This window comes from Podarcis bocagei (assembly GCF_964188305.1).
Source record: "Podarcis bocagei genome assembly, chromosome: 2".
In the NCBI taxonomy this organism is placed as follows: Eukaryota; Metazoa; Chordata; class Lepidosauria; order Squamata; family Lacertidae; genus Podarcis; species Podarcis bocagei.
Genome location: NC_138126.1, coordinates 92,386,891 through 92,404,605, shown reverse-complemented (window position 1 = coordinate 92,404,605; position 17,715 = coordinate 92,386,891). Strand labels below are relative to the sequence as shown.

Below are 17,715 nucleotides of genomic sequence, written 5' to 3'. Positions count from 1 at the left end.
CCATCAGCCTTTCTCATGCACATTTATTCTCCAGGGCAGAATCACATAAATACTTAAAGCACCCACAGCACATGCCTATAAAGATCTTCCTTTAAATCCTTCAGTGAATCACACTCCAAAGCTCCTTGTTGCTTATCACTTGCTTTTTCCTGATATTTAACCCATATTCCCTCTTTGGATGATTGGGCCAATTTCTTCTTCTCCTTCCCTCCATCCAAGTAGCTCTTCATTTTGAATACTGCTGGCATTCCTGCACAGAATCCTTGTGCCATTTGTGTTTTTTTAGGCTAAACACATGCTCGGCGACATGCCTTCTGCACCTGTTCTCATCCTTGCAACATTTCAGCATTTTTAATTTGTGAGAAGTACTGTATTTTTTAACTGAGGTGTATAGAGCTTGCTACTTGCTCCAGTAATTCTTGTGAGTGCTAAGCAGCAGTAATGAATGCCCAGTGCAGTAACAGCTCATGGAGAGATGGGAATCTTTGGCCTTATTTAGGATGAGGTGATCAATGGCTGCTAGCCACAATGGCTATGTTCTACCACCACTATCTGAGGCTGCATGCCTCTGAATGCCAGTTGCTGTGAATTATAAGTGAAGATCCTGGTTTCCCAAAGGCAGTGGTTGTCCACCGTGAGAGTGGGATGCTGGGCTAAATGGACATTTGGCTTGATCCAGGAGGACTCTTCTTGTGTTCTTATGTCCACATAGCCCTATAAATCTGCCCCCTACTTACATGCTAGGAAATAAGTTCTTCTGTGCATTACTATATGGCTCTTCCTACAGAGACTTATTCGGCATCATTGCTACAGTCCCCGAGGCTGCATCTCACCCTTCTTCCCTACCTGCCCCCTGCCTCTTGCAGCTTCCTGCATGTACAACTCTATTGGAAGGGTAGAGGTTTAGCCCAAGCTATGACTTTTAGTTGTTCAGCTAGGCCATTTTTTTAATGCAGATATTGCAGGGGTCTTGAGGACCACCAAACTGTGATCATGATGTGGCGGCATCATATTATCATAGCAGAAAGTTGATAGGAACAGTTCACATAATACTTGAAAATTAAGAATTGGAAAATTGGGGAAGTGGTCTTTAAGGGGGACACAAAAAACCTGTTGGGGGCAGATGTGACTCATGGCTTAGGCACCCCTGATTTACCTATGCTATGTTCAGAGCATAACAGAAGTTTCTTTGCATCAGAGCTAGAAGTTACAAGGCTTTGGCTTCTGCTCATTTGTCTAAAAGGCAACACAGAAAGTGTAAGTACTTCAGAAGCTTAGTGAAAAGCTTGTGGCACATTTAAGAGGTATTTAGTGATGCTTCTGTGTTGTGTGTGATCTGTGATTAGAAAGATAAAAGCCACAGGGTAGGGAGAGTGGTCTTTTGTAATACCATCCTCGGCAGCAGTCTTGTGTATTAGTGGCAATTTGGCTGGCCACAGGTGCATCTTCTGCATTCTTTAAATTACTGCATGCATTGCTTAGCACAGAGCCCCTTCCATGAGGGAATGGAAAGGGATCTAGAGAAGTGCGAGCTATTCCTCCTTCTGATCCTTCTCCCATCGAGGGTGACCTTAGTCGCTCTGTCAACAAGCCAGCAGGGCTTGAAGAGCTTTTATTTTCATACAAGTTCAGGAAATCCTGGCTGATGACTCTGGCTTGGTTCACATTACCATGACCCGGTGGAGTTATTCTATCCCAGTTCACATTCTCCTGAAATCTCAGTGTATCACCAACATAAGACTTAGTTGTCCAAGAGGCTTTTGGAACTAACTGCTTTGCATGAGGTGTTGGGGGGGGGAGGCGAGGTATAAATAAATATATTATAATGATGATGATGGTAATGTGGCTCATCATTGATATGAAACCATTGGGGGAAGTTTTAGGGGGATTTGGGACGGAGTGTCATTAATGTGCTCATGAGCTGATGACCCCCAACTCTTAATTACTCTTCCCATAATTCTCCTTTTTCTCTAAATTGTGAGTGCTGCTGGCAGAAGTTTAAAACTGATGTCCTGAGTTGGTATTGGGCTGGTTGAAAGCAAATAAGCTGAAAAGCAATTCAGATATGACTGAGTCACTGTTTGCGGGTGGCCCAACTCTCATAAGGGCAGATATTCAAAGAGTTCTGGGTGGGCTGGAACACCCCTTGCAGCTTGCAGGATGATGTTAAATCCAGGTCTCACTTTGGATGTCCTGGTAGCATCTGTGGCATGAAGTGCTTTTCACTAGTTTAGGTTGGCTCCTTGCCAATGGAACCAGCCACCTTTATTCAGGTTACTGCGATGCATGGTGTGTGGGGCTGCTTTAGAAAACCATTCAGAAACCTCAGCTGATCCAGCACACAGTTAACAGCTTGCCTGGTTGCTGTAAGATGGCAAATGGAACATTTGTTGTCTGTACTTGAGTCATCTTTTAAGAGCAGGCTGACTAAAACACTGCTGAGGCATATCATTGCAAGAGGACACTCTGACCGCACAGGTCATCTTGGAGGGAAAAACATTCTGCTAGTGACAGTGTATAGGCAGAATAAACATAATGTTGTGCAGTCTTCTTAATAAGTTATCAGCGGACTGAGCATGGTGCAGTGCCAAGGTAATGGTGACATGCTAAAGTCACAGTGACTCTGTAGTCTTGTTAATAAATTTAATAAATTTAAATTTAAATTTAAAAAATTATCTGCATAGTGAGGGCGAAACCATAATTTATAAGTGACATGGATGGAGGAATTGAGGGGATGCTTCTCAAATTTGCAGATGACACTAATCTGGGAGGGGTAGCTAATGTCGCAGAAGACCTAATTGGGATTTAAAATGGCCTTAACAGATTGGAGACCTGGGTCCAAACTAACAAAATGAATTTCAATAGGGACAAGTGTAAGGTTCTGCACTTAGGCAGGAAGAACGAAGTGCACAACTACAAGATGGGGGACACTTGGCTTACTAGCAGTACATGCGAAAAGGATCCAGTGGTCTTAGTGGACCAAAGTTTAAAAAATCAACAGTGTGATGCAGCAGCAAAAAAAAGCTAACGCTATTCTAGGCTGGAGCAATGGAAGTATGGTGTCCAGGTCAAGGGAAGTAATAGTACCACTCTATTCTGCCTTGTTCAGGCCACTCCTGGAATGCTGTGCCAAATTCTGGGCACCACCATTTAAGAAGGATGTTGACAAGCTGGAATGTGTGCAGAGGAAGGGCAACCAAGATGATCAAGGGTCTGGAAACTAAGCTTTATGAGGAAAAGTTGAGGGAGCTGGGTATGTTTAGCCTGGAAAAAAGGAGACTGAGAAGAGCTATGATAGCTGTCTTCAAATATCTCAAGGACTGTCACAAGGAAGAGGAAGCATGCTTGTTTTCTCCTGCTCTGGAGGTTGGGACTCAACGGCCAATGGCTTCAAGTTGCAAGAAAGGAGATTCTGACTAAACATTTGGAAAAACTTTCTGACAGTAAGATCTGTTCAGCAGTAGAACAGACTCCCATGAGAGGTAGTGGACTCTCCTTCCTTGGAGGTTTTTAAGCAGAGGTTGGAAGGCCATCTGTCATGGATGCTTTAGCTGAGATTCCTGCATTGCAGGGGGTTAGACTAGATGACCCTTCCAATTCTATGATTTTATTGATACAGCTAGCTACTTGTCTAGACATTCTGCCTCACAATACAGTATCAGCATGTAAGACCTGGGTGTGTCAAGATAGATTATCTGGAGGAGGGAAGATGCCATGCTTACACTGTTACCTTCTGGGAGAGTCATTTATCTTGCTAACTGTATTGCATTGCAGATCAATTTCACAAACAAATTTTACTGCTTGGCACAGTGTCAGCTATATGTTCCACATGACCTTATTAGCACCTTCATTTCATACTGGTAACTCTTTCACTAGTTTCAGTTGCGGGATGGGAGACATTCACATTAGTGTGGGGGAGCAAAAACAACAGATCCTTGTGACACCTTAAAGACTAACCCATTTATTATGACATAATATTTCACAGACTACATTCTGCTACATCTGATATGTGAAATGTTATTGTCTGTGTGTGCATGCACATGCTCACACACATGCATATATGGTTGGCGGCGGCGATTGTAATCAGTGAAGTCCAGTCAGAGAGATGTGTGCATGTGCGTTACGTGAACTGCAACCCCTTCCTCTGTTCTCCCTGCTTAGGCAGCCCACCCTATCTCTGAACAGCCGGTGCTGATGCAACCTTTTTGAGATACATTAATATGTGGTGATGCTGTCATTCCGCAAACATGGTCCCCATCTGCATGGGCATCACTGTGAATGCTAATTGTGTTGGCTTGTTAAGCACGAAGTCACAAGGAAGCAAAGCATGAACAGTTCTGGGTTCATGCGGCTGCCTTATTAGCTGCAAGGCTGCGGGCGCTCAGCATTTAACGTGATCAAGTTTCTCTTTTTATATAAGTGTTCTTGTTAGGGATGCATGACGGACTCTGTGTCTGCTGGCAAGCTTTCTAGCCACAGTTTCCAATAGGAAGCTATGCAGAAGGAACTGAGATTGAAGCACAGCCTAGACTCTAGAGCAGTGATGACCAGACTTGGGACTACAATTCCTATCATCCCTGACCACTGGTCCTGTTAGCTTGGGGTGATGGGAGTTGTAGTCCCAAAACAGCTGGAGTGCCAAGTTTGGCCATCACTGATCTAGAGTAACGTGCTAACGTGTGTGGTGTGTGTGTGTGTGTGTGTTTTCCGGTGGAGAAGGATTTCGGTTGTGTGACTCAGGGTGATGCTGGGAAAACTCTTAACAAAGGCTACCTGGGCTCTGACTTGATTCACACACACATTTGTTGCTTGATGACTGCAACCTCAAATCTTGGCTTGCATATATGAATGAGCCATCGCAGATAAAATGCTTCATGGAACTTTCACGTTCCGTCACCTCGCTTTACCTTGAGTACAATGTACTTGGTTTACAGTCTCCTCATTTCGCCCTCTGAATTTCTGCAGAAGCATGCCTTGTTGATGAAATTCAGAGGTCTAGAAATTTTCTGATTCATTAAATATCTGCACTCTGCCCCCCAACCCCTGCCAAGTACCGTACTTTTCTGTGTATAACACGCCCCTGTGTATAAGACACCCCCTATTTGGAGGGACTCCAAATTAAGAAAATGGGGGGAGATTGCCCGGAGTTGTTGAGCTTTTTTTAGAGGGGATTGTTGAAAATTGCTCACCTGACTGTCCTACGCTGCCACTCGCACGCGTCACACCGATTGTCTGTCCCCTCACCGGCAGACACCAATCATTGCTCGCCCAATTGACGCAGAGACACACAATCACGAACAGCCATTGCCACAGCCACAAATAACATGCCCGATAGCCACTGACAATCTCCTGCTCATGGAAGCAACCAATCCCACGTCCCCCCTATGTACTATCCGTGTATAATGCAACCCCAAATTTTAAACGTCCTATATTAATTTTTAAAAACCTTGTCTTATACACAGAAAAGTACAGTAAATAGAGCAATCCTTTGCTATGTGATGTATCAGAATCATGCATCTTTTTTTGAAGTACTAATAATTGGCTCTTATCCTGGGGTAATAGTGGCTAATGTAACCAATTGGTTGAGGCAGTGGGAGGAGGACGGGGGTAGAAAGTTCATCTAATAGATGTGAATTTGGCAAACATCAATATAGCACTTCTATTTGAAGAAAGGGAGCCTACACATCACAGCTGTTAGAGACAGAACTGACATAAGGTGTTTAGAAAGCTTTCAGATGGGTAAAGGATCTGCAGTGAAATATGAGTTTGAAGCCTTTAGATTTTATGGTTTCGCTATGAAGATCAAACTGCTGTAAAGCTAAAGGAGAAAGATCTGTTCGGGAGGAAAGTACGATGGGTATACGTGGTCTAGAGACAAAAAAAGATGAAGAGGGAAGAAAGCAGAGTGGGTGGTTACTAAAAAGAGATGAAGGTTCAACTATTATGTAGATACCAAAGGAAGGGAAAAGAAATAATGTGGGAGTAGCTATAAATTTAAGGGACACGGGTGGCGCTGTGGTCTAAACCACAGAGCCTAGGGCTTGCCGATCGGAAGGTTGGCGGTTCAAATCCCCGCGACGGGGTGAGCTCCCATTGCTCGGTCCAGCTCCTGCCAACCTAGCAGTTCAAAAGCACGTCAAAGTGCAAGTAGATAAGTAGGTACCGCTCCGGCGGGAAGGTAAACGGCGTTTCCGTGCGCTGCTCTGGTTCGCCAGAAGCGGCTTAGTCATGCTGGCCACATGACCTGGAAGCTGTCTGCGGACAAACGCCGGCTCCCTCAGCCTGCATAGCGAGATGAGTGCACAACCCCAGAGTCATCCGTGACAGGACCGAACGTTCAGGGGTACCTTTACCTTTACCTAGCTATAAATTAGATATTAGCTAAAACCATCCTGGCGGATAATGGATTGAAAAGGTTATGATTCAGATTGGGTAGCACAAGGATGATGTTGGTTTTAGCGCTTTGTTAAGGGAACGGCTTGAGGTATATGCCCGAGTCAGGGATGCTAGGCTGATTTATGTACAAGTACAACAAAAAGCCACACTTAGCTGCGGTTTGCCACATGGCAGTTTTATTTACATTTGAGGAATGCATTATACATAAGGCAAAGGAGTACAAACGTTCGATCAGTGTACTATTATATTGAAAAGGGTCATTTCTGTGTTAGGAACTCATTGGTTCCCCCACCCCCTTTTAAAGCAAGTTTCATGGATCTATAATGCAGCCATATTTAACATTATGGTCACCTGTCTTGAAAAGGATACTGTAGTACTGGAGAAAGTGCTGAAAGGGGATATTCAAATGACCTGGTGGTGAAGGCAGAATGTATTAATTATGAACAATGGTTTAGGAATTTGGGAGGGTGGGGTGTTTTCATTTTAATTTGGTGGGTGAGGAATATGACTCCAGAATGTAGGAAGTGCCTTGCTAGATCAGACTCAAGGCTCATGTAGTCAGGCATGCTGTTTTCACTAACAAAGATTAAGTGGTTATAGTACACCATTATGTCTAAAATTCACTCAAGGCAGCTTACACAATAACAGATAAAAATGCAATTCCATTTATGACAAAGTAGAATACATTTTTTTAAAACCACATCCCGTCAAATAAGAACATTAATGAAACCTTTAATAAACAGAGAACCAACTCAAAGATAAAACTCATTTCCCCCCCACAAAGGTTTCTCTGTCTTGAATTACATTTTCCTTCTTTTCTCTCTCTCTTTAGGGCTGAAAAAACAGAAGTCCTAAATGAAGATCTCTTGCAGGTACAGTGTTTATCTTTCTGACATCTTCTGCAATCATTTGATATTGTACACTACTCCATGCGCAAAATACAAAACTAAACTTTGAAGAGGCTGGTTTAGCAGGGGCTATCCTCTAATAGGAAATGAAATCAGCATGCTTAACATGAAGTTGGTAATAACAAAATTGGATGTATGAGAAATCTATCCATCAAGTCTCCACAATGAACGTTGGAGGATTGTGGAATGCAGTCTCACTGGCAGCCTCTGAAGGTCAAAAAATTTCTCTTGCTTACACCAAGGACCAAGTAGATCCAGTTTCAGAGAAGTCTCAAGCTGTAGCACCTCCATATTGACTTAGAAAATAGCATGAATGGGGGGGGGTGATCTCTTTCAGAATTCTATAGTAGCATATATATGTAGAGTGGATACCAAATATAATATGTGCCTCACATATTATAGAACAGAACAGTTCTATAGGCAGAATAGTTGCCTTTTGTTCATTTGTGTTCCTTTGGTGGTGAGAGAGGTTGGGGTTGGCCTAGGGTGTGGTTGTTCATTTGTGATTGGCTGTGTTGAACTTTGTTTTCGTGTGTGAGTGGGGTGGGTGGGCGTTTTGGAGTGAACAGCAAAGAACCTACACAAGCAACGCTGACACCAAACCCTACATACAGTAAGTAAAATAGTAACACCGTTGCCTGACCCCACCCCCACCCATCTTTCCCCCTCTCCACCTCTTTCCCCCTTTTCTTCCCAAAGTCTCAACAAATGAAACTGATTTGTAAAAATGTTACATGGGGGGGGGGGGGAATACAAGAGAGACATTGCAAACACTTTTGTAAAACAAGAAAATCTTTAATAAAACAAAAACTAACCTCCCCCCCCCAAAAAAAAACCCAGTTGCCTTTTGTGGCTAGCTTTCAAACAGGTGGCCAATGACTTTTTACAGAGCAGGTAGTCTCTAGTGACTCTTCATTTTTAATAAGGAAAGTTTGGGGCAACTTCTTTGACTTGGACTGTTGAGCTATATGCAATGTCTCCAGTGAGCAAGTGAGAACTAAAGAGCCAGCTCCCAGTTCCTGGACGTGAGCATCTGCCAGTTTATTTTTTTATTTTTATTTTTTTAAGTCTCAGTAGCAGTCTCTGACATCTTCTCTTTCCGGGCCCCCAAATCAATCGTGGGAGAACTAAAGGGGTCCCAGATGAGCTGCCATGCCTATTTTCAGAGATATGGCATCTCCCCTTATGAGATCAGCCAGATAATTATGCCATTTTCCAAAAATGACTAGTCTCTAGAAGACAGTCAATTACAGGAGGTATTTCAACAGTAGCTTCAGGTAGCTAGCTACATTCTTCATTTGAACATTCACTTTCGGGTTGCCTCCATAATTCCAAGCCTTTATTTTGCAGTTGTCCTTTTAGCATCTCATTACGGTGCTTCCTTTCTGAATACAGACACAGTTACTTATCCACCATATCTCCATTCATTCCTAAAATAGGAATCACAACATTTTATTCTACTTAAGTTCCAGCTTTTGTTTCAGGATATTAAATTAAAATCAACGCTAAAACAGTTGTTTCTCCCCTCTCAAACTTTTAACTGCAGTGGTTTGTCTGTAAATTAATGGGATTAGAATGGGTAAACACACTTATTTTTGGATTACTAATTCACTTCCATAGCTAGAGACTGGTGTTTGGGCTTGGTAAACCAAAGATGGTACAAACCAAACATTGTACTAAGTGCATCATTCCTGAATGCTGAAGTAACATAGGAAGTGACTGAGGATGCCAAAGTTCAGGTTTTGCTGGCATCTTGAGTGCCATTTCCTGCATTTCTGAGGATGCTCAAGTAATCAAGGAAGACTGGGAAGTATAGTTTTCTAGAATACTCAGACACTCAAAAGTGCCCCTCGAGCATTTTGGAAAACTATATTTCTTGGAGATCCTTTTGCCTGGGATGTAGTTTCCAGATTGCCTGGCATCTCTGCTATCATAGCTTATGGGCCTGGTTTTTATTTTATGTTACTTGTAACTTTTTAATTTAAACTCTAGTGAAATCCTATCCAACTCAGAGTACCCTTCTTTGTAACTTCATTTCGGAGCCTGATTCAGGGTGCTCACTTTGACATTTGAGTTCTTTCATGACTTGGAGCCACAGTGACTGAATAACCATCTCTTCCCATATGCACCTAAACGTGCCCTGTGGTCATCAATGTGGGCTCTTCACCAGGTTTTCCTACTAGTTGGAATATTGTGTAGTAGCAACAGGAAACAGGTCCTCCTCAGCAATGACCTCACATTTAGAGATTGCCTGCCTTGTGGCATCAGGCAACTAACTTTTCAGTCTCACAGATTTTATTAAACCCTCTGTTATGTGGTCTTTTAATGTGTCTGTTTTACTTTCTGGAGACTTTTAAGGTCTGTAGTGCCTGCTGCTTGGTATGATCTTTTAGCTTTTTGCCCTGTGTTTACAATGATGGTTATCTTGGTGTTGTCTATTGAATGTATTCTTTTTGAATTGCATTATCTTAATTTGCTTTAAATACTTGTGTACTTCACCCTGAAAATGATCGTTGTTGGGTGACTAAGAAAAGAGCCAGGAAAGAAAAAATTGTGAAGTCTGATAATGTTAATCAACTATTTATTGTGTCATTTGTTCCTTAATTGTCATATAGTCCAGCGTGTTAAAATTGGCTGCTGATGAATGGAGTACAGTGGTGCCCCGCAAGACGAAATTAATTCGTTCCGCAATTTTTGTCGTCTAGCGAATTTTTCGTCTTGTGAAGCACGAAATCCCATAGGAATGCATTGAAAATCAATTAATGCGTTCCTATGGTCAAAAAAAGTCGAAACAAAGCCAAATTTGGTACAACAACAGTTTATTAACTGCTCTTTAAAGTCACACATACTGTAAAGAGCAGTTCAAAAATTGAAGGGAAAATAAATTAACTTTATAAACAAAACATGTCTTTGTTTTTAGACAAAGGAAACAAAGCCGCGAGACGTTTTCGTCTTGCGAAGCAAGCCCATAGGGAAATTTCGTCTTGCGAGGCAAATCGAAAACGGAAAAACCTTTCGTCTAGCGAGTTTTTTGTCTTGCGAGGCATTCGTCTTGCGAGGTACCACTGTATGCAATTGGACACTTTAAGGGGACCCAGAGGGCAGGGCCTACGTGAACTGAATTGTTTCTCTCTCTATGTCCAGATAGCTGAGAGATGAGGACAAGCACCTCTGATGTGATGCTTTCTTGTTGTGTTCATCCCCAGGTGGAGAAGCGTTTGGAGTTGGTGAAGCAGGTCTCCCACAGCACACACAAGAAACTGACAGCGTGTCTTCAGGGTCAGCAGGGATCGGATTCTGATAAGCGCTCGGTGAGAGATTCCAGCACCCACCAGACAACAGAGCTGGGTTCATGTCTCTACGTGTTTCACATGGAGAAGAGGCAGGAGGGAGGGAATCAAGCTGAGAAGACAGCACAGCTAGCTTTCCTCCCCTCCTGTGTGTAAATTGTATGTGAGCATAAGAGTTAGTAAAACAGGGGTTCGTGGGGGGGGGTTATAAACAAATAATATTGTTTGGAAATAGTGTCATTTTCTGGGAATGAAGTGGGCTCAAACTGTGATGTGATGGATTTAAAAACAAACCCTAAATTTATACAGCAGTTGCTTTTGTTGCAGAAGAAATTGCCTTTGACATCGCTAGCCCAATGCTTGATGGAAGGTTCTGCTATTCTAGGGGACGACTCCCTGCTTGGGTAAGATTCTTCCCATTCAAAATACCCACCTATTGGGCAAGATACAACTCTCTCTCTCTCTTTTTTTAATCTGTTCCAGTCACAATAATGTTCCTCAGCTGAAAGGCCACTTCAGTAGGAAACATGTTGGTGGATTTATTTAAAATATTTATACCCTGCCCTTTCCTTTATAAAACATTTAAGGCAGCTTACAAACAAGAACTGTAAAATGCATTAAAAATAAAAGGATCGCAAGTCTAGCGTTGTAATGAAAAATCCTTTTGCCTGAACCAATTTTAATAGCTTCTTGCTACTTTTCAATTGCCACCCCCTTTTCCAACCAACCTTTTCCAGGTTGGGTCTCCTCGGTCTTATTTCATGTGCTTTAAACATTTAGAGACACTGTTTCATGTAAAATAGCAAGGCGGTTTATAGCATAAATCAATACAAAAGACAATAAAAAGATACTAGGTGTTGCCTCTGCCATGGCACCTTCGCAGGATGCAGCAATAAGTTGTCGTTTCACACCAGCCTGTTTTATTCCAAATAAACCAAAGCATGTTAGTGAAATGACACAGAACCATTTTGTGCCTCAAGTGATAGAGAAGCCTCTTGGCCTGCTGCCTTACAGAGTCTGTATGATTAGTGCTTAAGATCCTCTGTCTGCCACACATCATCTGTCTCAGGCCCATGACCATCTCTGTACCTCTCTCTGTCTGTCTCTCTTGTTCGCCTTTCCATCTCTGTTGCTTGCCGTACCACTTCAGTGTGATTATCTGTTTTCATGCCCTGCAGGAAGATGCTGAAGTTATGTGGGGAAGCAGAGGACAAGCTTTCTCAAGAGCTCATCCACTTTGAGCTGGAAGTTGAGCGGGATGTGATTGAGCCTCTCTTTGTATTGGCTGAGGTGAGAAAAAACACAAGCGGTGGCAGTTAATAGCTGCAATGAGCACTGTTTTGGGTTGTTCTGATGTGTTGGTATAAGTCAGGCATAGGCAAACTCCGGCCCTCCAGATGTTTGGGACTACAATTCCCATCATCCCTAGCTAACAGGACCAGTGGTCAGGGATGATGGGAATTGTAGTCACAAACATCTGGAGGGCCGGAGTTTGCCTATGCCTGGTATAAGTGGTATAACCTCGAAAGTAGGGGGGGGGGGACTTGTGGCACACCAGACATTATGCACATTTAACTCCCTTCAGCCCCTGCCAGTTTGCCCAGTGATCAGGGATTATGGGAGTTCAAGCCCAGCAAGTTCCCTTACCTCTGCTGGACAGTGCCGGCTCAACAAGTTCCCGTTAGGTGAAAAGACTGGGCAGCTAGTAAAGCTCATGGGCTGGTAGAAAGACTTGAGTCTGGCTCTGTGAGAAAAACTCAAGCTATGGGTTCATTAAGCAGCAAGGCTGGGAGGGGTTGTGAAGCAGAAACAGGATTATGTGGGGCCAGGAAGTAAGGCAAGAGTAAAAGAGAGGCAACTCTGGGAGCCAAGAACAAAATTTTCTTCAGGTTTTAAAGTGTGTGTGTGTGTGTGTGTGTGTGTGTGTGTGTGTGTGTAAGGAATATTTAAAAATCATGTCAGATTTTGAATGTTGCCCTCTCTAGGTAAATGTATCCCAGCCTACTTTGAATTTCTTTTTAAAAAAGCATTGTGAACTTTCTCCTCGCAGTGTGGCCTTTGAATCCTGGTATTTTACACCAAAACATGGTAGCCATTTTAAGTTGCTCCATGTTGTCAGCCTTTCTGTTTGTATTTTGCTGCTCCCTATATTGTCAGAGGAGGTGTGTGTGTGTTCTTGTTTTGCTGTTACAAGTTCACATCCACAAGACCAAACAAGGAAAATCTCACTTTGCAGAAAGGAAGCTAGACTATTTTTAAGAGAGGTTGAGTGTATTCCAGAAGTGCTCCGTGTTCTTGTGGGTCTACTTTCAAATCAGGCATTTTGGAGCTGAGGGGATAGTAGATACATGCACCACTGGCTAATTAGGTGTGGCGCTGTGGGTAAAAGCCTCAGCGCCTAGGGCTTGCCGATCGAAAGGTCGGCGGTTCGAATCCCCGCGGCGGGGTGCGCTCCCGCTGCTCGGTCCCAGCGCCTGCCAACCTAGCAGTTCGAAAGCACCCCCGGGTGCAAGTAGATAAATAGGTACCGCTTACCAGCGGGAAGGTAAACGGCGTTCCGTGTGCTGCGCTGGCTCGCCAGATGCAGCTTTGTCACGCTGGCCACGTGACCCGGAAGTGTCTCCGGACAGCGCTGGCCCCCGGCCTATAGATGTGAGATGGGCGCACAAACCCCAGAGTCTGTCAAGACTGGCCCGTTCGGGCAGGGGTACCTTTACCTTTACCTTTAGGATAGGGACACCACAGTCATCACTTTCGTTTTTTCCTTTCCTCCTGTCATATTTCTTTAAAGCGGATGGGCTAAAAGTATTTTTCAGATCTAAACTGAGATAGCTGCCAAGCACTGCTGCTTGTTTCTTTTCCAATTTTCTGCTTTTAACACCAGCCAGAGAACATTGACGGCAAGTTGTTCTGGGAGCAGTATGTGGCTTCTTGTCATCTGGGAACTGTCCAACAGTGGTATATGCCCCCAGCTGCTGGTGTTGACTCTAGGCTCCGAATCAGATGCAAAATCCTGAGAATTCACTTTGACCTTGCTTGGATTCAGTGACAGGGATGTTTATTGGCGTTCTCTGCAGAAAATACCCATGTTACTATCATTTATTTTAGGTAGAAATCCCCAATATCCAAAAACAGAGGAAACACTTAGCGAAATTAGTTCTGGACATGGATTCGTCAAGGACAAGGTAAGAGGCATGTTAACTTTTTGTCTGCCCATCCTTAAAGTACCATATCCCTTGCTTCATGTTTCTTCATGTTAAAAATTCATGCATTTTTTAAAAAAAATTATAAATACTATCGTTTAATGTGCATAACAATAATAAAAAGCCATATCAAGTTCCAGTGGGTTAAGCAGCAAATCACAGATAAATGCACTAGTTTTGTTCATTCAATTTATGTGTTGCTTTCTATGAATGAAGGTGTCTTGAAGCAACCTTAAACCATAAAAATGCAATATGTTTCAAAGGAATTGTTTAAATAAGCTCTAAAAAAATTCATCCTCCAGCAATCAATTACAAAATCATCAAAATACTATTTCCCACCCAGCAACAAGACAAACACCAAGATAAAATAAAAACAGGCACCGTTATCAGAGCACAAATTAATGCCCAAACACCTGGGAGAATATGAACATCTGCCTGGCACTGAAAATATGGCAGACGTTGATGCCTGGCAAATTTACTTGGGGAGAGCATTCCACAAATGGGGGCTACCTCCAGAAAGGCCCATTTTCTTGTTTCCACCCTATGAACTTCTTTTGGAAGGGTCACATAGAGAAGGGATTGAATAGGCTCATACAGGGGAAGCTGCTACTTTTAGCCTTTGAACTACCAGTGAAAACAAAATTTTAAAAATCTGTCCCTGGTGGATTTACTGCTAGAATGACATATCTTTTGTCTTGTGCTATTTGCCCATCAGGCTTCTTTCACTGCCCTCAGTCTTGCCCTCAGTGGGTTATGCTCAACAGCAACACTACGTCAGCGTGGTGTAGTGGGTAAGAGTGGTGGACTCATAATCTGGTGAACCGGGTTCGCTTCCCCGCTCCTTCCCATGCAGCTGCTGGGTGACCTTGGGATAGCCACACTTCTCTGAAGTCTCTCAGCCTCACTCACCTCACAGAGTGTGTTTGTTGTGGGGGAGGAAGGGAAAGGAGATTTTTGGCTGCTTTGAGACTCCTTAAGGGGAGTGAAAGGCTGGATATCAAGTCCAAACTCCTCCTCCTCCTCCTCCTCCTCCTTCTCTTCTTCTATGTGAAGAGGCCATGTTTCTGTTTCCCCTTTGGTAAAAGAAGGTTCCCTGGAAGATGGGGTGAGAGCATTCTGAGATACTTTCAGCTCTTTCCACAGACATAGATGGAGTCAGTGAGGGCTTTGGAAATTCCCCCAGTTGTTTGATCCTGTGTACTCCTCAGTCTGGGGATGCGGGTGGCGCTGTGGGTAAAACCTCAGTGCCTAGGGCTTGCCGATCGCATGGTTGGCGGTTCGAATCCCTGCGGCGGGGTGAGCTCTCCCGTCTTTCGGTCCCAGCTCCTGCCCACCTAGCAGTTCGAAAGCACCCTTAAGTGCAAGTAGATAAATAGGTACCACTTTATAGTGGGAAGGTAAATGGTGTTTCCGTGTGCTGCGCTGGTGCTGGCTCGCCAGAGCAGCTTCGTCACGCTGGCCACGTGACCTGGAAGTGTCTCCGGACAGCGCTGGCCCCTGGCCTCTTAAGTGAGATGGGCGCACAACCCTAGAGTCGGACACGACTGGCCCGTACGGGCAGGGGTACCTTTACCTTTACCTTACTCCTCAGTCTGTCAGATCCAGCTAAAATGTCCTACAGAATTCCCATGTCTCCAGATCTTTTTCTGTGAGGATCCAAAAGAGAAGGCAGCACAGGAGGATTTACAGTCTCCTACAATGGTCTAGTATTAAATTTCTGTCAGTGTCATTCAGTGAGGAGTCTGCATTTACTCTGACTCTGCTGTTGGTGAAAGAGAGAAGGGATTACCACAACATGTCTTATTAGCTGGTATACTGTGCCTCTGATCATGCCCAAGGAAGAGCTCTCTTTCCTGCCTCTTCAGCTGTGAAGGAGGTGGCTGAGACTCTCCCTCACTGGGGCAAACAGATAATCTGAAAGCCAAATCGTGTCACTATCACTATGCCCCCAAGTCAGCCTAAACAGCAAGCTGGTATTTCTGATCATGTCTGGAAAAAATGTAAATTGTGTTTATTTCCTTCCCGGTGCTCCTCGAAAGCAAGCTATTTTTGCCTTGTGCAAGCTGATCTCATTCCCTGGAGGTGCCATTGATATGTTGCCACAAAACTGGTCAACTCATGAGGTCTGCAGACAATTGAACTGGTATTTCCGTGAAGTGGGAAAAAAAATCTCACCACAGCCACCACCAGGCTTGTTTTGTTTTGATTATTACATTTATGTCCTACCTCTTCAAGAAGCTGCAGGTGGTTTATATGATTCGCCACCACCTCCTCCCTGTTTTATCCTCAAAACAACCCTGTGAGATAGGTAAGGCTGAGAGACTGCGACTGGCCTAAGATCATCTCGTGAGTAGGGAATTGAAACCCTGGTCTCCAGGTCCTAGTCTAACCACTCTACACCACACTGGCTCTGTTCCTCCCATCGCCAAAAGAACATACACTTTCACGCATCTGCTGAAGAAGAAGAAGAAGAAGAAGAAGAAGAAGAAGAAGAAGAAGAAGAAGAGTCGTTTGGATTTGATATCCCACTTTATCACTACCCTGAGGAGTCTGTGCTGGTCCCGGGGGGGAAAGGTACTAATACCGTGGCCGAAGTTCAGTCCAGAGTCACTAGCAGGGTAGACGATCACTAGATGAGACGCGAGGTCCGAAACAGGGAGCCGGGCGGGGGAACAGGAACACTGGAAGAGCAGAAGCAGGGAGCCAGGCGGGGAACAGGAACACTGGTGGGTCAGCAGCGGGCAGCCAGGCGAGGAACAGGAATATCGGAGAGTCAGGAGCAGGAAGCCGGGCGAGGAACAGGCACACCAGGAGTGCAAATCTAGGTCTGGGTAAAAGCAGGTACTCCACAACGACGTTGCTCCCGCAACCTGGGACCGGGCTGCCTGACCTTTATCTTCTTCTAAGGCCGGGGGCGGTCCCTGCCCCCAGGAGCCCCGCCCCTCCTGGCCTTAAGGCGAGCACTCCTCCTGGGAGAGACCAGTTCCCTTCGCCTCTCTGCCCTAAGCCTCTGCAGTTCAGGAGAGGCCGAAGGGTTACTGGGCCCCGGGGGAGGCTCACCTGTAGCCACTGAGTCTTCCAGCACCTCTGGGGCCAGAATGGTCTCACCTGGTGCCTGCCCCTGAGGATCTGGCACAGGTGCAGGCTCCTCAGCATCTAGGCCTTGCCCCAGTTCAGCCGGCCCTGGAGGCGGGGACTCCTGTGCCGGCTGGGATTCCTCCGGTTCACTCTCAGACTCGGAATCCCAGGCCATCACAGAGTCGCAAAGCGGCCAACAATCTCCTTTCCCTTCCTCCCCCACAACAAACACTCTGTGAGGTGAGTGAGGCTGAGAGACTTCAGAGAAGTGTGACTAGCCCAAGGTCACCCTGCTAGCAGCTGCATGTGGAGAAGCAGGGAAGCGAACCCAGTTCACCAGATTACGAGTCCACCGCTCTTAACCACTACACCACAGAGAAGTTCATGTTTCAGTAAATAAGCTCAACTTTAAGATACAACAAGATTCTTGGTCTTCTCAGACAAATCGGTAGGAAACCAGGGGAGCATCCTGAACTGCCTTTTGCCCACGAGATAGTGCGATGCTGCTGCAGTCAGCAAAAGAACTTTCAGCTGGTCCTATGTCATAGTGTGATCATGGGATGAAGCCTCTTGGGTGCTGCAGCAAAAGGGAACAAGATTAGAAGGAATGAATTTACACATGTGAAAGTCAGAGGGAGGAAGAGGCAGTGTTCTAGATGCCATAGTGACAGGTGACTATTTTCTCTGTGCCATAAAGGAAAATACATTGGGGATAAAGATGCACAGCTTCTGAGAGATTTGTGTTCTCCCAAAGTTGGGAGAGCCTGATGTGGATGGCACTCACCCTTTCACTTTAATTCCACTAAGATTATGGATGTGGTCTACCCTTAAACACCTAAC

At 44.6% G+C, this 17,715-nt stretch overlaps 1 protein-coding gene across 10 annotated transcripts in view; it reads left to right on the top strand.

Annotated features, from left to right (window-relative positions):
* ARHGAP44 (Rho GTPase activating protein 44) overlaps nt 1-17,715 on the top strand; it is an 89,032-nt gene that overhangs the window by 42,270 nt on the left and 29,047 nt on the right. For 8 of the 10 annotated variants that reach the window (XM_081184455.1, XM_081184454.1, XM_081184452.1 and 5 more), the window contains exons 2-6: nt 7,229-7,268; nt 10,511-10,615; nt 10,922-10,998; nt 11,773-11,884; nt 13,703-13,779. In XM_081184455.1, coding sequence (XP_081040581.1) covers nt 7,229-7,268; nt 10,511-10,615; nt 10,922-10,998; nt 11,773-11,884; nt 13,703-13,779 — 411 coding nt within the window. Of the gene's footprint in view, nt 1-7,228; nt 7,269-10,510; nt 10,616-10,921; nt 10,999-11,772; nt 11,885-13,702; nt 13,780-17,715 lie in introns of those variants that run through there. The other 2 variants (XM_081184449.1, XM_081184453.1) reach the window with 2 other exon arrangements.